Consider the following 27,741-nt stretch of genomic DNA (forward strand, 5'->3'; position numbering starts at 1 on the left):
TGGAAACATGACTCCTTTTACTCTCCCCTCCTTCCCCACAATGTCTGGAAGTCCCCAGACATTAGGTAATGTAGGAGAGTATGGGAGGAGGTTTGGGCTTGTCAGTGGCAGGCCCCACGGGAAGCCCACGCCCCTCCCCCAGCAGGGAGTGGCGGGGAGGCCTGTGAGAGGTGTAAGAAGACAGGGCACCATGAGTAAGAGGCCTGAGGGCATAGATTCTGAAAGATGTCTAAAGCTAGACCACAACTGAAGACCATCTAAGCCACCTACATTTGCAATACTTTTGTGTGTGAGAAGAGGTTCCTGGTGCAAGGGTGTTTTAGACCAAAATTTATGTGCCATCTTTAGTTGTACAGATTTTTGTTCTTGTGTTATCTTCAGTTCTTGAATCTATGTAGTAGTCGTAATGACAAATATTTAAATAGCCTTTTTGATTGTTAAATAAAAGATTCCTTTCCTTTCCACCAAACTCTCTTTGGAGTTTTGCCTGTTAGGCAGCGAGCAGGAGAACCCCCCTATTGGTTGAGTTTGGTAACAGGAAGGATATGAATTTGGGGGGCCAGAGGGTAGATGGTTACTGGTTTAAATGTGTTCCCCCCAAAATAAACTGAAATGCTAATCTCTACAACCTGTAAATGGTTCAGACATATTCAAGTTAACATGAGGTCATAGGGGATTAGTGTAGGCCCTAATGCAATGATTAGTGTCCTTACAAGAGGAAGAGTTGGAGACAGATACCCAGAAGGCTAAGGGAAGACAGAGGCAGAGACTGGAGTGATGCATCCACAACACAAGGACAGCTGGCAAGATAGCAGAATAACAGGATGGACTCTCCCACAGAGCCTCCAGAACAAAGCAATCCTGCCAACACCTTGATTTTGGGCTTCTGACCTCCTGAACTGTGAAGAGAACAAATAGTTGTTGGCATAAGCTCCCAGTTTGTGGTAATTTGTTATGTCAAACATGGGAAATGAACACAGATTTTGACCTTGTCCCCTTGGAAGCTGGGGTCAGATAAGGTGAGAACCTAGATCACCTGGACGTAGTCAAATGGGAGTGTGGGCTGTTAACAGGGTAAGAGGAAAGGTCAGAGGAGCCCACAGTAATGTCTGCACTTCTTTAGACACTCCACCTTTCATGGGTAGGATGGTGTGGTTGGCCTCACTTTAAAGCTGCCAAGGAGCAAGGCATGTGACACCAGACAGTCCTGCTTAACACCTCTCACCCTTGCAGGGTAGCCTTACTCACATGGCTAGTGCGCTCTCAATGAGGAGGCATCAGCCTTCTTTATTGACAACATGCTGTCACCAAATGGACCCACCTCTGGAGAAGCAGGAGGAACCAGCTGTGATGACAGTTCAAACTGATTCAGGTAGGAGTGGGGCCTAAGGTCTGGGTGGGCTGCCAAGAGGACACAGGAGGCAGGAAGCAGCCTCTGAGGGCCACTGCCCCCGCATGGCTGCCACACCTCAGTGTACCACTCAGGGCTTCTTCTCCATTGTGAAGACTGTGGTGAGGAAACCTGGCAGGGAAGCTGCAGCCTTTGTCCACATTCATCCAATGCACCATCCCACCCTGCTATAGGCCACACAGCAGGCCACAATTAGCTCATATGTTGAATTAGTCTTCCCACCTCCAGTCAGCAAGTGATGCTCACACAATTAGCTTTACTCTTATATTCTTTCACCCCTGCTCAAATGCTGCTGGAGCCCCTCACTGGTTCCCACAACTCTCAGCAGACTGTGGCCATAAGCCCCTCACCTGACCAAATCCCTGTCCACCACCTCCTGCTGCCACACAGAGCCCCCAACTTCCCATGAACACACAGCTGGGGCTTGCTTATTCCTCTGCCAAAAAGATCTGGTCAAATCCTTCCTCTTTTCTTGTTAAGTCAGGACACCTGGCATGCAGGAAGTGCCCAAACACAGGTGGCGTCACCAAACATAGCCACCTAGCAGAGTGGAAACCGAGGGGAAGGTCTGAAACCCACCAACTCCCCACAGGTCTCTGCAATAGGACCTCCAGGCTGTGTAAAGAGAAATTCAGGGTAGTTTCCCATGTGGCTGGGGCAGACTTGACCTTCCCAACTCAGGACTGGGGCAAACACACCTAGGGCAGGGCCTATGCAGGTCCTCCAGGGCCCCAAGAGCCTTGTCCTGCCTTGCTCTATTACCAAGCCCACAGGTGGGCCTGTGGGCAGTGAGGCAAGGCACACCCAGGTTACAAGCTGGCCCGGAACACTAAGCAACAGCGGAAGGTGCCGTTTGCTGACACTGCAGGACTCAGACCTGAACCTTGGTCTCCATAGTGACAAGCTTCCACCCTATACCACAGGTGTGGGCACCTCCACCAGACACACCCCAAATCCACACACCCCAAATCTGTGGGCTAAAACAAGCTACAACTGGTCACCATGGAGTGTGGTTTTCCCCCAGGTAAGCACTTTCTTCTAGCTGTGGATGGCAGCCCTGATGGAGGAAAAAGGTAGGCAAGTACAAGTCCTATCTCAGGTTCTCTTTGCAAGGGACCCCTGACCTCAGATTACTTGTTGATTTTTTTTTTTTTTTTAAAGTGACTACAATGCCTGCCTCAGGGGTACAGCAGGCACCTGATGGTGTCAGCCACCCTTTCCTGTGCCCCTCAGAGCCCCCACCCTGTCTACCCAGCACACTCACATCTTGACCCCTCAGATACCCTGAGAGGAAGGTGGGGGCAGACACCCCCTTCAATGAGGAAACCATAAAGAGGCCCATGGAAGAGTGCAGACAGGAATGGCCATCCTGGGACTATCAGAGAAGTGGCTCTAGGGGAGGCACCAGCAGACCACAAGGGTAGGGCCAAGACCAAGCCAGGCCTTTGTCCTCTGGCAAGGCCTCCCACTCTCCCTATCTACCCCAGGAGGGACAAAGGACCACAGTGGGGTGCCAGATCTTGGGACAGATAAGGTGGGGGGTTGGGGGAAACAAAGAGACAAGGACCAGGAGGAAGCGTGGGAGAAGGGAGCCCGGGGGCCAGCCTCACACAGGTGCCTGTGATGACCACGCAAGCCAGACTGGCAGTGTGGTGCAGGGCTGAGGCAGTGATTACACAGACGCGGGCTCTCTCCTCTTGGCCCCATGGGCCTGGGTCCCCAGCCACACTACCTGCCACCCTTTTCCCAGCAGGTACCAGGAGGTGATGAATGACCACCCAGGCTGCACCCATGACCTGAGGCAGACACTGAAGCCAGTCTGACCAGAGTCCCAGGACAGGCAAGGGAATGTGGTTCTGCAGGGATATGGAAGGTTCCAGAGCTCTGCTGTATACAATGCAGCCACAAGGCATGCCTGACCAGTGGTACATCATAAAAATTAAGTAAATGTCATAAACTAGAATTCCGGTCCCAGGAAGTCCCTGTGACCACAGCTGCAACTGCCAGGCAAAGGGGAGCAGGATGGGGGCAGCAGGTGTATCTGCCTGGGGCTGGGGGGACCTTTTCCTGGGTGTCTGGGAAAGTGAGTGTTTTTCATGTGCAATTTTAGAGGCTGAGAGTGAAGTGAGGTCACCCTGTGCAGGATGCCCAGGCAGAGGCATCTATCCTGCCCCCTCTGGACCCTCTCACACCAAATCCCCTGATCTGGGGGCTGGATGTCACACCTGAGCAACTCAGGTCCAGCCTTGCTCCCCGGAAGAATGTGTGCTTCTTTATGGGGTTTGTTCCACCAGGAACCATCAGAATCCCACAGCTCCTCCACCCCTGCTGGACCCCACCTCTACTGTCCTCCATACCAAGGTCTCCCCCTTTTGCCCCCAGGCTGTCCACCTAATGTGAGAGCCCACCAACTTCTGTCCCCTGGTTCTGGACCGGGCATCCACCCCGTGCTGCAGAGCTCACCTAGTGCCTGGCGCTGCTGCTTCTGACCCACCACACACCTCAGCTTGTGACCAAATGCCCAGCTTCCTTCCAGCTGGTCCTGGCGGACCAGACATCACCACAGAAGGAAACAAGTCCTTTCCTGGCTCCTGGCCTGGGCTGGAGGGGACTGCTACTGGGGCATCCCCATCACTCACTCCTGGAGCTACACAGGACCTGAGACAAAGGGTCCATTAGAACAGCAAGACCAGGGTGTAAGGGTCCACCAGGACAGGAAGAGCAGGATATATTAGGACAGGACAGCAAGATCACTAGGGGGCCCCAATTGGCAGATGAGGCTGACCCCTCTCTAACTGGAGTCCTACTTCTCAAGGGCAGCCCTCAGCATATGCACAGGACCTGACTCTGCCTCCAATCAGGTGTGGAGATGGCTGGCTTCATGGGATTTTGCTTCTCCACCTACAAAATGGAGCTCAAGGCCACATCCCAGGACAGAAGCTACCTGGCCAGACAACATGCAGTGCAGAGGTCAGGACCCTAGGCTAGAGAGTCCTCTGGGTGAGCTGGGCATGGAGGGTACAGACACCTAAGCCAATGGTCATAAGGATGGACAGGCTGTCTCATCAGTCGCTGAATGTGACAGGTCAGGACTGAACACTGGACACAGATACCCTCCATGTGAAAGGGGCATCTCATGGGGTAACCTTGCAAGGCCTGTGCAGCTGGGTTATCCCAAGGCAACCACGGGCTGGTGTTCATTGGGGACAGTACTTGGTATTGTGTCTTCATGGTCTAGGCTCCTCAGCCAGCTCTGAGCCTTGGGCACGAGCCTATGCAGGAGAGGGACAGTCATACCCGAAGCCACAGAGGAGCTTGGCATAGCAGCCTGGGCAGAAGTGACAGGGCCAGGACTGGTGGAAGAGCCATAGAAGAGGGACAGGAGCGGGAGGGGGATAATAGTGAGGTACAAATGGAGGCAGCAATGGAAGGGACTGACCAGGGCTCAGGTCCAAGCTGGTGGCAGTAGGAAACCTCCTCCCCAACCAGGAACCCAGGAAGGCTCCACATGGCCTGCCCTACAGGGACTTCAGGTGTACAGGCTGCACCTCGGGACAAAGAGGTAGCTGAGGATGCATGGGGGGTGGCAGACTTCCTCCTGAAGCACTAACAAAAACAGCAAGGATCCCAACCCCACCAGATCTGTTCTTTAACACACTGTGGGACTGGCTGAGCTCACTTCCTGGCACACAAAGACAGGAGTCAGCAGATCCAGCACTCTCTTCATAGGCCAAGACAGGCCCTTCTGGGAAAAGGAAGAGGCAGAATGAACCTGGGCTGGGCAGTGAGGAGATCGATGCCTCGTGGCAACAGCCCCTCCTCCCCACCCTGACTAGGGAGGTCCTGTGGGAGGAAATGAGATCAAACATTCCAGTTCTGGACCTCTAAGGGATGCCCACCCCCCGCCCGATCCAAGCCAAGCTCCTCCCAAGCCCAAAGGCCTCAATGACCTCTTACCCAAATGAACCCAAGAGGGAATGGTGACTGCTCCCTGCTACTGCTGGCCCCTGGACTCTGCCCCAAACTTTGTCAGTGTCTCCTCCCAGCCCTGTGGGACTGTCATGTTTCAGATGTGGACCTCAGAGCTGGCCAGCACTCAGAAACATCTACCTGTCTGGTCACATGTCACCGCTCTCCCAAAAACAAATAGAGGGTGGGCCTCTCTGAGGCCCAGAGCATGGCCCTTTGCATTCCTGAGAACCCTGGGGTTCTGAGAACTAGGATCCCCAAGGCCATGGCTAGGACTGCAGCTCACAAAGACTCCCAGCTCCACCTGCTATCCCTGTCCAATTCCGTCTTCCCACCTCCCTCAGAGGTCACTGGCCACTTGCCTTCTGCTATCCACTTAGCCAGGCCTCTCACAGCAAGGTCCCTGTCAGGGACCAAGCTGATCCTGGGTACCGTCTGTGGCGACCTGTTCTGACTTTATCAGGAGCTGGTAGGTAGAGGCTACAGTCCCACTTTCTACCAAAGGAATGAGCTTCCCCTGAGACGCAGGATTCATACCAACTCAAGCACAAAGCTAGGACACTTACTGGACCCCAGACCAGGTGAGGCTAAAGCTGGGAAGGTGGAATGAGTGGTGTGCCTGGGTGGCCCCTGCCCCACTCAGCCACAGAAAGGCTGTCTCCTCACCCATAGGGCAGCTTGCCCAGCCCAAGATACCTCCTTCAGCTCCTGTGCCACCGAGGCTAGACGCTCGCTCTCCGACTGCGCATTGGTAAGCATGTTGCGCAGCTGCTTCAGCTCTGTCTGCAGCTCCAGCACCTTGCGCATGTAGTACTGCTCCTTGGAGGCCGACTCCTGGATCAGACTCTCCTCCCGGCTCTCGCCATCCGCAGCCACCTTCCTGTGGTTCGTATGCACCTGTCCAAATGCCTGGGTGGAGAACAGACACCAAGAGAGTGGGCCAAGCAGTGCTCTTCCAAGTGCACATGGAGCCAGACGCGGGGGCAGGGACGTCTGACTCCAGATCTGTCCACTCATCCTGGTGACACCTATGCCCAAAGGAGCCCAGGCTGCATGAGGGGACCAAAGTATGAACCAGGACACTCAGAACCAGCTACCAAGCCACCACTTATGCCTAATTGAAGAGACTCTATCTATCCTCCCAGGTCCTGGGCACGGAGCTTAAATTGCCAGACAGGGGAGAGGATGCTGTCACCCTCAGACCCAGGGAGGACTGGGTTGTGAGAGGCAAAAGGGCACGGTAAGGAAAGGGGCTCAGGGAGAAGCCCCCATGGGCAAGAGCAACTAGGCAAGAGTCCTCCCATCATGTCTTGTCCCCCAGGCAAGGGACCAGGCCCCCAGGAAGTACCTTCTCCCTCCCATCCTGTACATCCCAATAGACAAGACAGGATCACCCACGGGCCAATGTCACATTGTGTGTCCTCCCCAGTAGCCCCTTCCCACTGACTGTGCCACGCAGACCTCTGAGGGAGACCCTGTCTCTTTACAGAGCTCCTGAACAGCAAGGAAATTCATGCCTTTATTTCTTGACAGAAATAGGAACATTTCACTCACTTACTATGAGTCTCTAGGCTAATATGCCAATATGACCAGACTAATGCAGTAGATTAATATAAGTCCAGGAATTTAGTCCCAGAAAACACTTGGGAAAATGTGCAAAGTTATATATAAGATGTTACGAGGCAGGACTGCTTCTAATACAAGAAAGTGACTTGTTTCTCTGCAATGGGGGAACTAGCTAAATAAAGCAGGGTCTGGTCAGGGTAACAGCTTGCCCTCCCAATGGCAGGGCTTGCTCACCTTCCCCCAGACATTGACAGAGCCATTCTGGGAAGATGTCAGTTTATTTTCAAACCAAGTCAGCTCAGCCCTATGATTTCTGTTGCTGTCTCCTCCTCCATCCTGGTCAGGGAAAGCCCAGAGCACAAATCCTGTCTGCACACGACCTGCCCCATCTTGGGTGACTGCCTGACTCCCGACTGCACACCAACCCTGGGACTCCCAGAATCTGCTGGGCTCCCAGGAGCTTAGAAAAGCATCAGTAAACTCATGGTGTCTTTCCAAACCTCCAGACAAGCCTAACTGGGTGGGCAGAGCAGAACGTGCTCATGAACCTTAAGCCAAAATGCAGACATCTCATGAGGCATTGAGTCACCTTCAGAGGCTGTCCAGAGGCAGACAACTCAATGCTGCAATACACACACACTCGAGTCCAAGCCTGCTGGAGGCATCCTGAGCACCCAGGCAGCTTTTCAAAGACTATGAAGATGAAAGACTTGCATCCCTACCAAGACAAGGCTGTGGCAGGGAATGATCTACGTCCTGTGTGGAAAAACTAAAAACAACTAGGAAGTTGATGTGATTGAGCAATGCTTTTCAAGTCACTAGACAACAGGTGATGAGAGGGAGGGTACAGGCAAGTTCCACGACAGCCCCAGCCCCTCCGAGAAGGAACTCCAGCCACAGAACAGAAAGAGGACAAGGTTGCCAGCTGGCCTGAGAGGAGAAGGCAGTGCTGAAAGACAGTGGACAGGCAGTGATGGCAGCAGACTGGCAGATGGGAGTCCTGAGTCTTCACAGGGGGGTGGTCAGTGCAAGCCTGAGTAAGCCACCAAGGCTGGAAAACAGCCACTAGCAAGCAGGACAGAAGGAATCTTCCCATCACTTCTATAGGCCCTGGCCAAAATGGAGTCACGTAAATCCTCTCTGGTCCTGACCAACAAAACTTAAGGGCAAAACCTGAAAGTATCCAACAACTGCATTTCAAAAGAAGCATGAGAATACACACAGGAATAACAGCAGCAACTCCCAATCAAAACCCAGCACCCATCACAGGTCACACAGCCAACAAAGGGGCAGGGGGCATGGCCCAGCAAGGACATGGAGACCTGAGACGCAGTGACAGATCAGGGACACTGGCCAGGACTGACTATACAAGCTCAGAAGGCAAAGGTACAGAAGATGGAGGGACAACGGGTAAGATGAAAGGGGCACTGGATGGGATTAACAGCAGATTACATGACACAAAAGAAAAGATGAGGAAACTTCAAGAGATATGCCCTGGCTGCTGTGGCTCAGTAGATTGATTGTCAGCCTGCAAACCAAAGGGTCACTGGTTTGATTCCCAGTCAGGGCACATGCCTGGGTTGCCAGTCGGCCAGGTCCCCAGTTGTGGCACGCGAGAGGCAACCATACATTGATGTTTCCCTCTCTCTCTTTCTCCCTCCCTTTCCCTCTCACTAAAAAAATAAATAAAATCTTTAAAAAAGAAAGAAAGAAAGAAATAGTAATAAACACTACCCAAAAGGAAACACTCAGAAAAAAAACTAAAATACGAAACAATACAAGTGAGCTGTGGAATTTCAAACAGATTAAGGTACAGGTAACTAGAGTCCTGGGGGAAGGGGTGAAGATAGAAAAATACTTCAAGAAATAATGGCTGAAAATTTTCTAAATTTGATGGAAACTATAAAATCCACAAACACTAGCATCTCATCAACCCCCAACCACAAGAAATATGGAGAAAACTACACCAAGGCACACCACAAAATTGTTTAAAACAATTAACACAGAAAAATACTAAAATCAGCAGGAGGAAAAAGAACATTCCTTATAAAGAAGCAAACACAGAATTACAGCAGGTTTCTGACAAGCCTAGAAATAATAGAGCAACATCCTGGAAAACACAAAAAGCCAATTAACCGGAGTGCTACATGCAGTGACAACTGCCCACAAACAGAGGTGAAATAAAGACTTCAAACATACAAAAGCTGAAAGACTTTATCACCAGCAGACCTGCATTATAAGATGTTAAATAAAATCCTTGGGCAAAACCAAACATATGTATCAGATAGAAATCTAGATTTATGAGGAGGAGTCAAGAACACCAGAAATAAGTAAAGCTGTTAAAATACAGCTGTTTTAGAAATGTAAAGGATAGAAAAAGACAAACCATGCCAACACTTATCAAAAGAAAGCTGGGCCCTGGCCAGTGTGGTTCAGTTGGTTGCAGTGTTGTCCAGTACACCAAAAAGTTGGAAGTTTGATTCATTGCCAGGGCACATACCTGGGTTGCAGGTTGGATCCTCAGTCAGGGCACATGTGGAGGCCAACCTACTGATGTTTCTCTCTCATATTAATGTCTCTCTCTCTCTCATGTCAATAAACATTTTATCTTTTTAAAAAAGGTTGGAATGGCCTTATTAGCATCAAATAAAGTAAATTTCACAGCAAAAAATACTATCAGAGACAGAGGGTCATTTCATAATAGGGAGGTTAATTCATAACGAAAACATAACAGTTCTAAATGTTTGCACACCTAATAACAGAACTTAAAAATACATGAGCAAAAACTGATAGAACTAGAAGAAAAAGGCAAACCCACTAGCTAACTTGTCAACAGCAGCAGCACATACAAGGCCTGTCTGGAAAAAATCCAGCCACTGTCAATATAACAAGAATGGTTTCCACAGCATGGACATAACCTGACAGCCAAGGAGAGAAGACTGGAATGCGCATGTATGAACAACGACGACTTCGCAGTATTAGTGCGAGGGGTACACACCACTGAATGAGCATGTGTACCGTGTGGTCATAACGTTCAAAATGACTAAGCAAGTAGAGCAATGAGTCTGCATTAAATTTTGCATTAAGCTTGAACATTCCTCTGTGGAAACTATTCCAATGATTCAAAAGGCCACAGCTATGTGCCACTGGTAACTAGAAGCTTCATCATGACAACACACCAGCTCATGCATCATGTCTCATGCAGAGTTTTTGGCAAAACATCCAATCACCCAGGTGACTCAACCCCCCTACGACCCAGATTTGTCACCCTCAGACTTTTGGCTTTTCCCAAAACTGAAATCACCTTTGAAAGGGTCGAGATTTCAGACCACTGGTGAGATTCAGGAAAAGATGACAGAGCAGCTGATGGCAACTGGGAGAACTGTGTGATGTCCCAAGGTGCCTACTTTGAAGGGGGCTGAGGTGTCACTGTCCTATGTCCAATGTTTCTTGCATCTTTTATCTTGTATCTTCTTCAATCAATGTCTCAATTTTTCATATTACATGAATAGGTACCTTCTGGACAGACCTTGTACATACATTCTTTTAAGGGGCACATGAAATATTTACCCAGACAGATCAAGTTCTGAGCCATTAGACATGTCTCAAACTTAAAGAGAATTCAAGCCATTAAAAGTATATACTCTGACCCCAGGGATATGATGAGAAATCAATAACCAAAAGATATCTAAAATTTTTCCAAATACTTGGCAACTAAATAACAGATTTCTAAGTAACTCATGATCAAAGATGAAATCAAAAGGAAAACTAGAGGACTTCCAGCCACGATGGAGGCCTAGACAGACACACAGGGTCTCCTCCACAACGAAGAAGGAATATAACTACCTCAAAAATAGAGAAAACCAGAAGTTCCAGAAACTGAAGCTGCATGTAAGTCCAACAAAGATAAAAAGAAGAAATACTCGTCCAGACAGGTAGGAGGGGCGGAGCTGGGGTGGAGAGGACACGGTGTGGTGGTAGCAGCAGCACAGGCGGTGGCAGGCCAGCGGAAAGCACAGTCACACGTTTTTATAAAAAAGTGGAGAGGAACATTTGGGGAGTGTTCCCAGCTTCTGACCAGACCCCGCAGCTCACGGCCCCAGCACCAGGGAAAATCAAACTTCATTGCTTCTGACTGTGCAAACCAGTGGGGGCTGGAGCAGAGGAAGAAACTGCTGGTCTCTCAGCAGAGTCCGCTTGTTTAAAGGGCCCCCACAGTCCTAGAATGTCCACAGACCCACCCACTCTGGGAACGATGACAAGGGCAACAACTAGAGAGGCACCAGTCCCATACAAAGTGGGAGAAGTTCCTGGAAGAGGGGCAAGTGCTGAGCAAGCAGCATTGTTCCCTCTCTGACCCCTCCCCCACATACAGAGCCACAATGTGGTGAAATGGGTCACCCTGTACTGACAAATATCTAAGGCTCCACCCCTTAAAACGTAACAGGAGCAACAGCTCTACCTAAGTCACAGAGGCAAAAAAACACAGGAGCCTGTCAAGATGAGGAGACAGAGAAGTATGCCCCAAAAGGGAGAACGGATCAAGGTTCCAGTGGGAGAACTAAGCAACGAGGAGAAAGCCAACCTAACAGATGCAGAATTCCAAACACTGGTGATAAAGATGCTCACAGGCTTAACAGATATGCTTGAGTACAGCAAAAGCACAAGGGAAGAAGTGAAGGCTATGCTAAGTGAAACGAAGGAAAATCCACCAAAACCAGTGGTGAAGGGAAGGAAACTGGGGTTCAAATCAATGATTTGGAATATAAGGAAGAAATAAACAGTCAACCAGTACAGAATGAGGAAACAAGAACTCAAAAAAATGAGGAGAGGCTTAGGGAACCTCTGGGACAACCTTAAACATGCCAACATCCAAATCATAGTGGTGCCAGAAGAAGAGGAAGACAAAGAAATTGAAAACTTATCTGTAAAAATAATGAAGGAAAACTTCCCAAATTTGGTGAAGGAAATAGACATACAAGTCCAGGAAGCAGACAGTCCCAAATAAGCTAGACCCAAGGAGGACCACACCAAGACACATCATAATTAAAATGACAAAGGTTCAAGATAAAAAGAGAATCTTAAAAGCAGCAAGAGAAAAGCAGAGTTACCTACAAAGCAGTGCCTATAAGACTATCAGCTGATTTCTCAAAAGAAACTTTGCAGGCAAGAAGGAACTAGCAAGAAGTATTCAATGTGATGAAAAAAAGGACCTACAACCAAGATTACTCTATCCAGAAAAGCTATCATTTAGAATGGAAGGGCAGATGAAGTGCTCCCCAGATAAGGTAAAGCTGAAAAGAGTTCATTATCACCAAGCCATTATTGTATGAAATGTCAAAGGGACTTATTTAAGAAAAAAAAGATCAAAACTATGAACACTAAAATGACAACAAACTCACAACTATCAACAACTGAATCTAAAAAATAAAAACAATATCCAACTATGCAAGCCAGAAGAGGAACAAAATCATAGGTATTGGCATCATTTGGAGGGTTATCAGCTGGGAGGGGGAAGGGGGAGAAATGGGGAAATGGGGAAATGTGCAGGGATTTAGAAGCATTATTGGTTGGTACAAAATAGACAGGGGAAGTTAAGAATAATATAGGAAAGGTTTAAGCCAAAGAACTTATATGCACGACCCATGATGAACGAAGTGGGAGTGGGATTGCTGGGGGAAGAGGGGTATTTGGCAGAGGGGAGCAAAGGGGGAAAAAATTGGGACTACTGTAACAACATAATCAATAAAATATACTTTTTTAAAAAAGGGAAACTAGAAAGTATTTTTAACTGAATGAAAATGAAATGAATATTGGACTCTGGAATACCACTACAGTAGGTACTCAAAAGGATATTTACAGTACTAAATGACTATGTTAGGGGAGAAAAAAATAGAAATCCAATCAGTAACCTAAGTTTCCGTCTTAAAATCTAGACTGAGGACTATGTGCAAAGCTCAAGGCAGAGTTAACAGCCCTATGGGGTTGAGTCCTTTAAAGAAAACAAGAAGACTGGGGCTTACAAGGCCGAATGTCTGAGCCCTGTTCACACCTCTGTAAGAGCCCAGTGCTCAACCCAGCTCACCACACTTGATTTGCAGACAATCCTTCAAGGCCTTCACCTAAATGACCCATGGACCTCCTCCAGAACAAGGGATTAAGGCCTTCAAGTCCTGCCTGATGGCCGCCACGTTCCTTACCTCCATGTTCCAGACACCACAAGTTCCCTTGTACTGAACAGAAAACCCCAAAACCACGATGAAGCACAGTTTTAAACCCACCATATAGGCAGTGCATTCCTTAGGGGAGAGGCTCTTTCTTGTTGGGGCTGGTCTTTGAGCCCAGAGGGTGTCTTGTGAGAATTCAGCCAATCCCAGTCAGAACTGTCTCTCTTTTCAGTCACTTACATGCTTACACATGTGATTGAGAAGACATGTTTATAGAAGCATTATTTACAGAAACTCTAAACCACAAGTTCCCAAGTATCTATCTGTCAACAGGGGAAGGAAAAACTGTGATATAGACACATAACAGAATACTACACAGACACAAACAAACAAACTAAATAGGCCAAGACTAGAATAGTAGTCAGTAGGGGGGAGGGAGAGAAGGGGGATAGTAAGGGAAGGGTCTAGTCAAGGAACGTGTATGAATGACTCATGGACATGGACAACGGGGAGGGATATAATTGTGGGAGAAGGGATGGGCTGGGAGGGGGGAGCAGTGGGGGAAAAATGGGACAACTGTAATTGAATAACCAAAAAATAAAATAAAAATAAATAAATAAATAAATAAATAAAAACAAAAAATAAAAATAAAATAAAATAAAGAATACTACACAGAAATGAAAATGAGCAAATTACTGTTTTACAGACATCAGAGAAGAATCTCATATAATGTTGACTGAAAGAAGCCAGACACAAAAGAGCATATACTGTATGATTCCATTTATATATACAGTTCCAAGAATAAGTAAAACTAACCTATGCTGGTATAAGTCAGGGCAGTGGTGACCTTAGGCTGGGAGAGGGTCAGTTCTTAGAAGAGCCGTCAAGAGGGACTTCTAGGGCTGGAGGCTGTCTGGTTCTTGATCTGGGTGCTTATGTGAGTGTGTTCAGCTCATGATCTGGTCCTACATTTTTTCCTCAATAACTAAAAATCAAGCTAGAATAAGAGCAAATAAAACCCTAAGAAAAGGAGAAAATAATAATGACAGAGTAGAAAACAATGAAATAGAAAAGAGACACAGAAAATGAATTATACTGAAAGCAAGTTCTTTGAAAAGATTAAATCAATAAACTTCTAGCCAGACTAATGGCGGTGGGGGGAGGCACAAATACCAACAGCAGGAATTAAAGGTGATAGCAGTACAGATATTAAGAAGAATAATAAGGAAATATTATGAACAGCTTTATAGCAACAAATCTGATAAATCAGTACACACAAAAAAAGAAAATTAAAAACCAATATCCTAGAAAAACACTGATGCAAAAAATTCTTCACAAAATCCTGTCAAATAGAATCCACCAACATATGGAAAGAGTAAGAAATCATGATACAGTGGGACTTATCCAAAGAATGTAGGGTTGACTAACATTAGGGAAAAAAGCAATGTAATTCAATATATTAACAAACAAAAAGGAAAATGCATATGATCTCAAAATATGCAGAAAACAATCTGACAAAACTCCACATCCATCCCTGGTACTTTCAACAAACAGAAAGGAGCTTCCCAAACCCGATAAAGGGCATCTTCCAAATACCTTACAGCTAACATTATTTAATGGTGAAAAACTGAGCCTTCCCACTTCCGCTCAACATTGTACTGGAGTTTCCAGCCTACAGTGCAGTGAAGCAAGAAAAATCAAAGGAGTAGAGATTGGAAAGGAAGAAATAAAACTGTCGTATGATGTGTTTTAATCACGCATCACTCAACACAGAAAATCCAAAGGAATCTATTGTATAAAGGAGCCACTAGAACTAATAAGTGACTTTAGCTAGGTTACAAGATACAGGATCAATATACAAAAATCAAACTTATTTCAATACACTAGGAATAAACAATCAGAAAGTAAAAAAAAACCTGTAATGTTATTTACAGGAGCATCAAAAATATTAAATGCTTATGTTTAGATCTGACAGAAGATATATTCAAGACCAACCCTCTAAAAGCCACAAAATATTGCTGGGAGAAATTAAATAAATGGAGAGAGATGTCGTATATACCTTAGACCTTGTTCATGGGCCAGAAGACTCAATATTGTTAAGATGTTGTTTCTTCACAAACTGATCTTTCAATTCATCACAATGCCAATTAATACCCCACCATCTTTTCAGTAGAAATAGACCATCTGATTCTAAAATTCATATGGAAATTCAAAGTACCTAGAATAATCAAAATGACTTTGTAAATTAAAAAAGTAGCAAGACTAACACTACCTGATTTCAATAATTATAAAGCTATAACAACTAAGACAGTCTAGTTGTGGCATAAAGATAGACAAATAGATCTGATCAGAATAGAGAATCCAGAAATAGACCTACACATATAGCCAACAGATTTGACAGAGGTACAAGGCAATTTGATGGAAAAAGTATACCTTTCCATACCTCAGAGCATATATGAAAAGTAATTAAAAAAGAATCATAGGCTTAAACATTAAAAGTATAAGACTTCCAGGAAAAACAAGAGAAAACCTTTGTGACCTTGGACATGACCCAAAAGGAAAAAACTAATTCAGACTTCAAAACTAAGATGAAAGACAAGAAATTAAAAAGACAAGTTACAGACTAAGGTAAAATCTTGACAACTCACCCATATGACAAAGGACTCCTATTGGTAATATAAGAACTCTCAAAACTTAGTAAGAAAAACAACCCAGCCCTAACTGGGGTAGCTCAGTTGGTTGGGCATCCTCCGATGAAGCAAAAGGTCGTTGGTTTGATTCCCATTCGGTGTACATGCCCGGGTTGTGGGTTCGGTTCCAGTTTGGGACTAGAGGAGTCAACCAATCAATGTTTCTTTCTCTCATCTATGTTTCTCTCCTCCTCTTTCTCCCTCCATTCCCCACTCTCTAAAAATAAATAATCCTTTTTTAAAAGGGGGGGGGGGGACAGTAAAAAATGGGCAAAATAATCTGAACAGATACTTCACCCAAGAAGATAACTGTATGAAAAAGATGCTCAACACTGCAAAATGACAACTACAATAAATAAGATTCTACGACATAGCGACTAGAATGTTGAAAATTAAAATGCTTGACCCTACCAAGTGTTGGCACAAGGTGAAGCAATTGGGACTTGCTGCCGATGGGGAATGTAAAATAGTACAACACTTGGGAAAAGAATTTGACAGATCCTTGAAATGTAAGCATGTATCTGATGTATGGCATAGCTACCCACTCCTCAGTATTTACCCAAGAAAAATGAAAGCATATACCCATACAAAGACTCACAGAACAAAACAAACTGAGAACCCAGGGTCCACCAATAAGAAAATTGATTTTTTTTAAAAGTGTGCTGCAGCCACACAATGGAATACTATAGGCACACCTCATTTCACTGCACTTCGCTTTATTGTGTTTCACAGATGTGTTTTTTACAAATTGAAGACAAGACACTCCACCAGCTAAAAGATGATGACTCACTTTAAATACTCACTTTATTTCAGTGGTCTGGAACTGAACCTGAAATACCTCTGAGGTATGTCTATACTTTGGAATCAAAAGGGAACCCAATCCGAAATACCTCTGAGGTATGCCTATATTCAGCAATCAAAAGGGAGAAGCTATTGATAAGCACATTAACACAGATTCATCTCAAATTATGTTTAGTGAAAAGCCAGCCACCCCCCACAAAAAAGAAAAAAGAAAACGTACATGCTGCATGATTTCATTTACATAAAAACTAGAAAATGTAAATAGATGTATATTGAGCTCACCTGGGGAGGAGAAGGGATGAGATTACAAATGGGTCTGGGAAACACATGAAGTGATGATACTTTCATCACCTCCATTATGTTGTTGATCTCATGAGTATACACCCATATGAAAACTGATGAAACTGAATACTTAAAAGTATATTCAATTTATTGCATTTCAATTCTACTTCAATAAAGCTGTTCGAAACAACAACTCGGAAATTCTTGAAACATCCTACCCCCAACCTGGAGAATGTGAACCTAGGAGCCCACCCCTGTGCTCACTGCCCCAGTCACTGGCCAGGAGACTGAAGGTCAGAAAAGTGAAAACTATGCTCCTGATCATTCAGCCCACCTGTCTCAACAACTTCTGACCAAGGCATCCTCACTGACCTTGAGTCCATCTCAAAACCTGCCTACCCATCCTGGGAAACACTCAGAGCAATGACATTCACCATCTGACTGGCACAGAGCCTCCAGATGGTGATCCAGCTTGGGCCCCTACCCTTTTCCTGCCCACAAACTTCCTCAGCTGCTCTGGGGAAGAAGGGCAATGTCTATTGACTCTAGCACACTGGTCTGGGCTTCAAAAGGTGGTAGCAATGTCTCTGTGATGTACCCGCAGGGGCTGCCCTGACTGTAGGCAGGCTGACTGCTATTCTTGAGAAAGACTCCTAGCCCACATCTTACCCACTGCTCTGAAGTTGCCGAGACCAAGCAAATCCTGACACAGCCCAGTGAGTCCAGGTGGGAGGTCACAGCTGGCCTCCCTTCAAGTTCATCCACACAAAGGTGAACACTGCACAGAGGTCCAGGCTGAGTGAGCCCAAAATCCCGGGGAAGGAACCCGTGATGCAGCACTGACTAAAAGGAGCAGCCCACAGAGGGTGACATTGCCTGGACAAGGTACCAAGGGCAGTGGCGCCAAGTACGCACGGTGCCCAGAGAACAGGACATAGCAGGAGTGAAGTGAGCACAGGGCCCTAGGCTACAGTTCCAACTAGAGGTGTGTGCAGCTGGAGACAACACACTTAGCAACCAAGACCACTGATGATGTACTTGATGCTGTCATGAGGATATTCTTGCAACACACCAAACCTCTGCTCCCCCAGTGGCTGGGCAGCCCCCCTCCTGCCTCCAGAGAAACCAACACCTCCACAGTCAGCATTTCTGACTGCCATCAACAAGTTGAGACCCCCCAATGACCTTCAGGAAAGAGGTTAACAAGCACATGGGACCAAGCCTAAGCCTCCACCAGACACTCAAGCCACCACAGCCCCACTTACACTGAGATCCAGATACAGAAGCAGACACAGAAGCAGAGATAACAATCTTAGACAATGGGCATCTGTTGACCACCTGAGGAGAAGCACTCCTAAACCAGGCGTCAGCACACTGCAGCCCCATGGCTATGTCTGGGTCAAGCCTGGTTCTGCAGGCAGTTTGCTGGAACACAACTAAATGAGAAAGCTGATGCAGGCCAGCATGACACTGGGACCACTGCCTAGAGTCCATGGGGCACAAGAACTGGGGCTCAGTTAGGGTCATTGGGTCTCAGGCCCAAACAGGGGTCAGTCAGCAACCTGATGGAGACTGAGAACCTGGTGTCCACAGGGAATATGTGGACTTTCCAGGCAAAAGGCCCCGTTCGCCTCTTCCTAACCCACATGGTCCAGGGCACAAACTACCTGGGGAGAGACAGTCCCTTTGAAGCGGTTCTGGCCCTCAGTCCCACCTCACCCCCAAAGGAGGAGCTAGAAAGCCCCTCTGGGTGGGGTGCCCAGGGCAGGGACAAGGATGGGAGGGTGGAAACAGGGAGGCAAACAGGAAGAGACTCCAAGCAGCTCCATACTCCTGGAACCAAAATCTGTATTAGTCATGGTTCCCCAGAGAAACAGAACCAAGAGGACATGGAGATTCATACATATACACATGTATATCTTGAAGCTCCAATGCATGAAGGCAGGACATAGACGTCCCAGCTCAAGAAGACATAAAATTCTGCCTTTTGTTCTATCTGGGCCCCAACAGTTAAGGAGGCATCTACTGAATCAAATGCTGGTCTCTTCTAGAAACACCCTCAGATACACCCAGAAATGCTGCTTCATCAGCTGGCTGGGGCCCCTCAATCCAACCAAGTGGACACACAGAATTAACCACCATGCAGGCATGGGGTCTGTCTTAACAATTTTCAGCTCCATTACTGTGGCTCAAAGCAGCCACTAACATGTGCAAGACTTGAGTAAAACGTTCTTCACAAGACTAGGTTGAGGGCCAGATATGGACTGCAGAGGCCAGCACCTCATCATCATATGGCATCCACCTCCTGTGATTCACTACAGAAAAATTAAGTGGGTGCTGGAAGGGCCAATCCCTAAGCCATCTGCAGAGGCAGAAACACACATTGGGTCAGAACCTGGAAGGATGGGGCTGATCCAGGGGAAGGTATGGGTGTGGCCAAAGCCCATGCCTGAGCCCTGGACAAGAAGCCCGTTTCCTCCTCGGTTGTGGTAGACCCCAGCACCCAGCAGGTAGGAGAGCAGGTATGAAGCACCATAGCACCTGCTGCCTGGGCCCCACCCTGACTGTGAGTCAGGCAGGTCCCTCTCATTCACTGCACATGGCTGGGTGAATGGGCGTGTGTGTGGAATGCCCAGCCCGGTGCTGAGGCTGCTAAAAGGAACCAGATGCACAGGCGAAACAAACCATGTCAAGCCTAGTTATAATGTGCCCTAGGGTTTGAAGAGCAACCCTGTAAGTTCTGCCCCTAAACCTTTGTGGGCCAGACCCTCCCATGGGGCAGTGTGTCTGCTCTTCAGTGGCCGTACTCAAGAGAATGGTGTATGGGCATCTCTGAAATGAGCACTGGTCATCAGTCCCAGCTCACAGAGTTAACTCTTAGTCTGACACACCTACTCTGGGCCTGGAAATAGTTCTGCAAGAGAGACTGAGAACAAGCCCTACTCCTGAACCCAGCAAGGAAGCAGGCCTGCAGTTTGGCATCTGAAGCAGCAGGTACAACACAGGCCAAGCCAGGAACACTGACTTCAGCATTCCTGTGAGGAAGGCATACTTACAGAAAGCAGTTCCCAAAATAAAGCTGGCATTTGGAATTCTCAACTCCTTTGCTGTTGCCATTCCTGGGTTGATTCAGCCCCACTCACAACCAGCTGGTCCCACCTGTCCTTTGAAGGGCCACCACCCTGCTCCACGTAGGGGCAGCCCTGGAATTCCTGAGCTCCGCCAACTGCCCATCCTACCCTTCTGCTGAGCTCCTTGCCTGATCTTCATCTGCCCCTGGGACCAGAGGCCAGAAGGCTCATGATGTACTGTGCCACTCATGTCTTCCTATGCAGACCTGGAGGAAACCTCACCATTATTTTACCAGGTGGCCTGCAGGGCCTTCAGCCCCTTACCAGTAGCACCAATTGCATGCCTTGCCTCAGACGGGTGCCGCTAATGTGAAGACAGTAGTCACTGTCATGCCCCAGGACCCAACTCTGTCCCAGCTGAGACATCAAAGCCTGGCATCCTGGAGAACCACTAAATGACCAGAATCACTGTCACCTCAGCTCACCAATGGTCTTGACTATTGATCAATGACTGTCAGCACCACAGCCTCTCTATCCCCCAAGCAGAGTGAGGAGCCCCTGAAGTGTCTGGTGACCCTTTCCCAGTTCAAAGTGGTATCCCTACCAGGATCTTGCCCTTAGAGCAAGTGTGCACCACCTTGGGCAGGACATGGGCCTGGGCAGAGCTGGGCCATCCAGGAGCTGGTGCTCAGGGAGGGAGGGCTCACTCCATGTAGTCACCATCTGATGGCACACTTGTGTCCAATGGACCTGCTGCCCGCCACATGTAACTAGCTGCAGCTATAATTAACTGCTTCTGTCCTAAGGGAGGAAAGAGCAAGGAACTAGGCAAGGAAGAAGAAAAAATAACTCAAGCCCCTTGCTGGCCTGCCACAGTCTGTGCTCAAGAGATATTGATGGACTGACAGATTTCCCCCAAGCCACAGGGCTTCACCATTCACTAAAGTCATAGGGGGATCTGGCAACTCTGTCTGGAAGGAACACATAGTATAGTGGGGGTTACCTGTGACATGGGGGCCACATTCAGACATTTTTGTGTGGCCAACTCCTTCTGCAAGAGCCCATCAGGCCTGCAAAACCCCATTTCCACAAAAAAACCATCAAACTCAAGAAGGGGCTCAGATCTGTGAAGTGGATACAGATACACCGTCAATGACATTACTATGAGATAAAGATTTCATAGCATTAAGAGATTAAAAAGTCTTTGTCAAAGGTTGATTAAAACTATCAACACTGAATTCCAAACAACTTAGTAAAAAATACTTAGTAACAACAGACATTCAAGAATGTGTCAATTAGGTATCTGACATTTAGCAATTGCAATCATTTAGCAATATGCAAAAAAATCAGAATTAGCATAAACACAACACAGAGAAGGTAACAGCAGGTGAAGAAGGACACAGCCTCCTTTTCAAGACAGAGCTTTTCCCTAAGGAAATGATATCACAACAGGAGGGAATACATCACAAAAATATAAAAAGGGAAGAAAGTCCATATATGTTGTGCACCCACCATGGTAGAATAAAATAAAAATACATAAATTTAAAATTTTTCTGTACATCTAAAACTGTCCTTTAAAAAAAAAGTTACTAAAAATATGTATTAGCATGCACCCAAACACACAGAAATTGATCTCTTCAATGTCTGTAATCAGAGAGGGCATACAGAACAAAACAACAGCAAGTCAAATAACAAATAATAGAAACACTGCATATCAGAAAGTGGGAATCACTGCCAAAGTGGTATTGTGCTGAGGGAGGGGCTGCACTAAAAATACATATTAAAGATAAAGAAATACAGAAACTGAACAAAGTAACAAGGCACAAGTTTCACAAAGGCCAAGTGACACAGTAAAAACCCAAACAGGAAATAAAAAAGCAAAAGCAACCAAGTATATTTTCTCAACCTGTGCAAAGTACATGTCACTAAAACAGGAATGGGCAGGCTGATGCCTACCCCCTCCTTCACGCCTTGGGCTGGCAGGTGCTGGTGGTGGTAAAACCAGGGCTTGAACCCAGAGCTTCTCTGTCTACTGCCACATCCAATCCCAACAGGAGAGAGAACAGGGGAAGGGGAGGGAGGATGGTCAACACAGGCTCAACCAATATGCTGGAACTCTTTCAGGAGGTCCACAAATCTTCCCTTCAAAGGGGGGCTCTTGAATATGCAGTGACCACGCACACAAAACCTCATGTGAGAGCTCAGCAAACAGAAGCAACAATCCACCTGAGAATCATTCACATGCCCCAGAAACACAAAACCAGTGACAACCATTCAGTTCAACTTAAAAATTACTGATTCAGCACCTACTAGTAGTCAAAACAGGACAAGCACAGTAAGTAAATCATACAACGTAGTGTATCAGAAGTGGAACCACAGAGTAATGTTTAGAAAGGAAGAATTCCATCTGCACAAAGATCTATTCACTATGCCTTGGTCTCACTTTTCAACTGAAGCTTTAGAAAAATATATGTGGTAACTTTCTTAATGTTATAAAAACAGCATTTATATAGTAAATCTCCCATACAGATTTAAAATGATGGCAAACATTAGCAAAGAACAGAATGCATTAATAAATAATGGACAAGCACTGGTATACCACTACCCTTAATTAAAAGGCTGAGGCAAGAAAGCCTCCCACCACACTTTATAGGGCTAGAAGAAAGAAACAGAAAAAAAGGATAAAGTAATTCCATACTGTTTGCAGATGATGATTTTAACTAAGAAAATGCACTAAGAAACACCTCCAAAAGATCATTTAGAAATCTTTAGTCCCCCCAAATTAAATTATTAGGTTAGGAATACATAATTTTAAAAAAGCAATTAAATTTATAATCTTGACATCCAAAAACATTAACACTTGAATATTACTTTAACTAGAAATACAAGTCTTATTCAAAGAAAAGGATAAATACGCTAATGAAAAAGGCTAAACCTAGCTGTTACATGGAGCTCACCCAACATGGGCAATACAGCTCTATGACTGAAGGAAGCTGCCCAAATTATCTGGGATTACTTCAGAGTAACAGTAAAATTTATCTAGCACATTTAGAAAGCAAAAAGACTCTCCCCCTCATCTCCAGTGAAAAAATTTAAAGATATCATTTCACATACCTTAACACACTTTTAATGTATATAATTCAGTGGGTTTTAGTATAGTCATAAGTTTGTGCAACCATCACCACTGCTCAATTCCACATTTTTATCGCCCAAGAAAGAAGCCCTAACCCCATTACCAGTCACTCACCAGTTCCCCTCCCAAAGACCCTAAAAACCACAAATATGTTATTTTCTGTCTCTATGGGTTTGCCTACTCAGGATGTTACATATGAAGGGAACCTCACAATATGTCATCATCTATGACTGGCTTCTCTCACCGAATATAATGACTTCAAGGTTCCTCCATGGTGCAGCATGTATCAGTGAGATAAGCTGAGCCTCTCTTAAATGGATAGGAATGCTCTTCAGTTAATTTTTTAAGCCTCCCTGAGATAAGTTTAAAGTTTTTCTTCAGACGCTCCCCAAAGAGCTGCACTTGCACCTGTGCCAGTTGATACCAGCCCATGGCAGGAACCTAGAAAGCAAAGAAATCTACTCTGCACCTGCATGAAGAACCCAGCCCTATATTAGACAGACCTGGCAGCAGTTAGGGAGCCATATTCTTCATTATTGTGTGCTCCCTTAATGTATCAAGTTCCCTCCCTTTTTCATTTCCTGCCACCTTGCTTTCAGTAAACCATTTCTTGTGAATGTTTCACCTCATCTCTTGATTTTTATCTTGAAAAGGATTGAGAACCCCTTCACTGTTGACACCAATACTTCACTTCTCTTATTGCCAAATACTATCCTGTTGTATGAATGGACCACATTTTATTTATCTATGCATCTGTTAATGGACATGATGGTTTCCACATTGGGGCTGTTATGAATAATGCTCCTGTGACCACTTGTGTATATATGTTTTTGTGCAGACACACGCTTTCAATTCTCTTGGGCATAGACATAGGAGTAAACACCTGGGTCTTATGGTAACTCTGTGTTTAACACTTTGAGGAACCAAAAGACTATTTGCCAAAGCAGCTGCACCGTTTTTATTCTACCAGCAAAGTGTGAGTTTTGATTTCTCCACCTCCTTATCAACATTTGTTATTGCCTATCTTCTGATTTTAGCCATCCTAGTGGGTGTGAGGTCTCCTCCCATTAAAAAAAAATTGTATTAGTTGAGCGTCGGCCTGCGAACCAAGTGTCACTGGTTCCATTCCCAGTCAGGGCACATAACTAGGTTGCATGTCAGATCCCCAGTTGGGGGCACGAGTGAGAGGAAACCACACAGTGATGTTTCTCCCCTCTCTTTCTCCTCTCTCTAAAAATAAATAAATAAACAAATTATTTTTTAAAAATTGTATTAGTAATAATAGCTATCACTTTTATAATTCTCTGTAATTATATTATTTCACTTAACGCCTATCTCAAAATTCTCCAGAGTACTAACATTCCCATTTTATGGACAAAAAAGCTAATACTACAAGAGGCCAAGGCATAAGGTATTTTGGGAAGAGGCACATCCAAAACTCTGGGCCATCCAGACCCCTCATGCCAGTTCCTTTCACTGCATTAGCGTAAGAAATACTGGCAGAGGGCAGGAGGAGCTATATCCAGAGTAAACAAAGAACTCTGTCTGACATGTCAGTAAGGAAAAGGTAGACACCCCATAGAAAAACTGGTCAAAGTCCTGAACAGGCTCTTCACAAGAGTCTCCAAAAGGGGAAATGCAAATCAGCATCAGGATAGTGATGTACACAAGACCAGAAAGGCTGGTATTTAACAGAGAAAGTGCCGGGGGGGTGGGGGAATGGTGAGAGCTAGGAGCACCCACACTGCTCATGCAACTACCTGGAAACTGCCTGTCCTCCACTCAACCAAAAGCCCCACTCAGATGCCATCCACAAGCATGCTCACAGTGAGTAGCAGAGTTCAATAACCCAAACCCTGGATAAGAAAGCACAGAAGTCCACAAGAACCCTACCAGCAACAAATGCCAACAATCTGCAAATTCTGGCGCCTCATGACGCAAAACAGTGAGTGAACACATAAAACCTCTGCCATGGGGCTGCCTACAGTAAATCGAAAACAGGGAAATTCAGAGTCAGAACCATTACTCCTAACAAAGTTGGGGACCAGTCACTGGGAAGCTGGCAACATGCCATTGTTCCATCTGTGGGGCCATCAAGCTGTACAACTGTAATCTGTGTAGTTTCTACATTTATGTTACACTCCAGCTCCACTCTCTGCTCCTGGCCCCCACCAGGCCCTCTGCACCACCTCTAAGGGGTCTAGGGAGGAGCTAAAACAGCTAGAAGAAGCCTGGGCCTATGCACTTCACAATCTGTACCAAGGGGAGCCCATTAGCTTCTCCCCTGGGAGGGATCTCCTTTCATAGATGAGAAACTGAACTCGGAGAAGAACTCCACATTATTTCCCAGTGGAACCACCTGAAAAGACAGAAAAGAGGCAGAAGAGTTTGCTGAGAGGCAGAACCAAGACCTGGACCCAAGGCCCCATAGCTCAGCAGCCCGAGCCTCGGAATCATCCAGGGATTCAGAAACAGCTGTTTCCAGATGCAGGCATACCTGCCAGTTGGCCCTTCCCAGTCTTAGGGTCTGGGGCCTGGAATTGGGCCTATTGGGACACTGCCTGTTAAATACTCAGATCTGGCTAAGACCAGACTTACTACACACAGACTTATGGAGATTATCAGCCTCCTGGCACTCAGCCCTGCCACCCCCGGGTGCTGGGTAACTGAAGTGGTAGAGCCCAAGGGGCCGGCCTTCTTTTCCAGAGAACCAGAGTGGATGTCTGTGTGTCCATTCTGAACAAGAGATGGCTCACCTCATGGGACTTGCCGAAAAAGGTGAGAACCCAGGTCCACACAGAGCCTCACATATGGGTGTTGTTACTGTGATCCTGAGAGTGAGACACAGGCAATCCCAAGGTCCACCAAAGCTAGGCACTGGTGACTCAGGCACGGTACTCAAATAAAACCAACCACCAACACATACAACTCTGTTGCCTCTCAGGGGAGCCAGACACAGAAGTTACCTGGGAGCAGCAGTCAACAAAGAAGTCTAGAACAGAGACTGATCACTATATAGAGGTCCCTCCCACCGCCCCGCCCAGGGGTGGACGGGGACTGAAAGGCACAGGAGGATGACCCTTACCAAGTGGGGTCTGGGGGAGGCAAGGTCCAACACCCAGATACACAGTGTTGGCCAGGATGGCTTCTCACATGGGCAGGAACACAAGCACCGGTGCAACCCAGGTACCCCATGCCTGGCACCCAGTCTGTGTCTCCTCAGTGGGTTGCCTGCTGGAGACGTGAGCCCACACCTGCCAAGTGACAAGTGCTCAATAAATACCTGCGGACAAACTGGAGGATTGGGAGGATGTGGGGACACTGGGGGGCTGACAGGCCCACACCACAAGTGGGTGATAGGAACAACTGGTGTCTCCCCAGATCTGCTGGGAAGATTGGAGATATGCAGTTTCAGGGGGAGAGGTGCTGCAAGTGCCTCCTCTTTACTGCTCCCCCTAGCCAGCAGGGGACACACTCTCAGTGATTCAGAGGCAGAATGGCCCCCAGCCTCACCTCTCTAGTTGGGTCTATCCTCAGCTCATGCACACCTCCAGAAAGGAGTCCTCTTCAGGCCCAGCTCAGGGCAGCTGGTGACCCCGACCTAGCAGGATGATGCAGACACAGAGGCAGGTCTTACCAACAGCAGTAGACAAGGGCTGGGGGCATTCCTGGGCCTCCAATGGAGACCCAGGAAGACAAATGCAGAGTGACACTCCACCACGTGGGCAGAGTCTTCAGATCCTACAGTAAGTTGCAGAGAGAGGATGGGGGTCCCAAACTCATCTTTCCCCTAGGGTCCTTCCAGAAGCATGAACACTCCCACCTACCTCATCCCACCCATGTCCCACCCTGGGACTGATTTGATCCATCTGAGCATGAGTAGTGAGACGGGGGGAGGGGGGCATACTTTGGAACTACTGAAAGCTCAGCAGGTGATCCTGACCTACAGAAAATGCAATATCACACTGGCTTTGCAGGTACTTCCATTGGAACCCAAGTCAGCCAAAAAACCAGACACAGCCAGGTTCTCACACACCTGCCACCTTACCCAAAGGACCCATGACCACTCCAGGAGAGACCTGATCTCACCCCCCTCAGCCTGCTCTTCTTATCCAATCCCACCTGGTGAGAAGCTCCAAGAAGGATCTCCCAGATCTACTCCCTCCTTCCTTGCTCCGAGGGCACGTCTGAGCAGACAGGTGGTGGTGGGCACGGCCCCAACCACCTGGGCATGTTTAGAGACAGCCTAGGAAGGCTTGGCTACAGAGGTAGGTATAATTGTTACTAGTGGAGGGTTACTCAAAGCCCTGAGTCTTCCCCCCACCAGCGTGATGGTGGCAGGGGAGGTTCTGGACCAAAGAGGGCTGTCAGTCTAGCCCAAGAAAAGAAGGAATTGGTTGGGAGGTGGACTCACCCAGAGTGTGCAAAAATTTGGGAAGTTGATTGGTCCTATACTCAAGCTAATATAAACCCAGAGGTACAAAGAACACTCACTCTCTTGCTCTTGCTTGTGACCCAGACTTGCACAGTGTACTCACCTGTTCTCTCCAGGTATCCAGGTGGCCTAAGCAGCCATGTGGCCCATGGCCTTCAGGAGGGAGCCTGAAATAAGACAGCAGCTGGAAACAAACTAAGCTACACGGATGACCAC

At 46.9% G+C, this 27,741-nt stretch overlaps 1 protein-coding gene across 4 annotated transcripts in view; it reads right to left on the bottom strand.

The window, feature by feature from the left end:
• BICD2 (BICD cargo adaptor 2) overlaps positions 1-27,741 on the bottom strand; it is a 71,225-nt gene that overhangs the window by 24,299 nt on the left and 19,185 nt on the right. For 3 of the 4 annotated variants that reach the window (XM_090273937.1, XM_090273934.1, XM_090273935.1), the window contains exon 2: positions 6,077-6,289. The exons of the other annotated variant lie outside the window; for it this stretch is intronic. In XM_090273937.1, coding sequence (XP_090130063.1) covers positions 6,077-6,289 — 213 coding nt within the window. The remainder of the gene's footprint in view (positions 1-6,076; positions 6,290-27,741) is intronic. 4 annotated transcript variants of the gene reach the window in all.

The sequence above is a fragment of the Furipterus horrens genome, unplaced genomic scaffold (genome assembly GCF_987537825.1).
Source record: "Furipterus horrens unplaced genomic scaffold, mFurHor1.1.pri manual_scaffold_4, whole genome shotgun sequence".
Classification (NCBI taxonomy): domain Eukaryota; kingdom Metazoa; phylum Chordata; class Mammalia; order Chiroptera; family Furipteridae; genus Furipterus; species Furipterus horrens.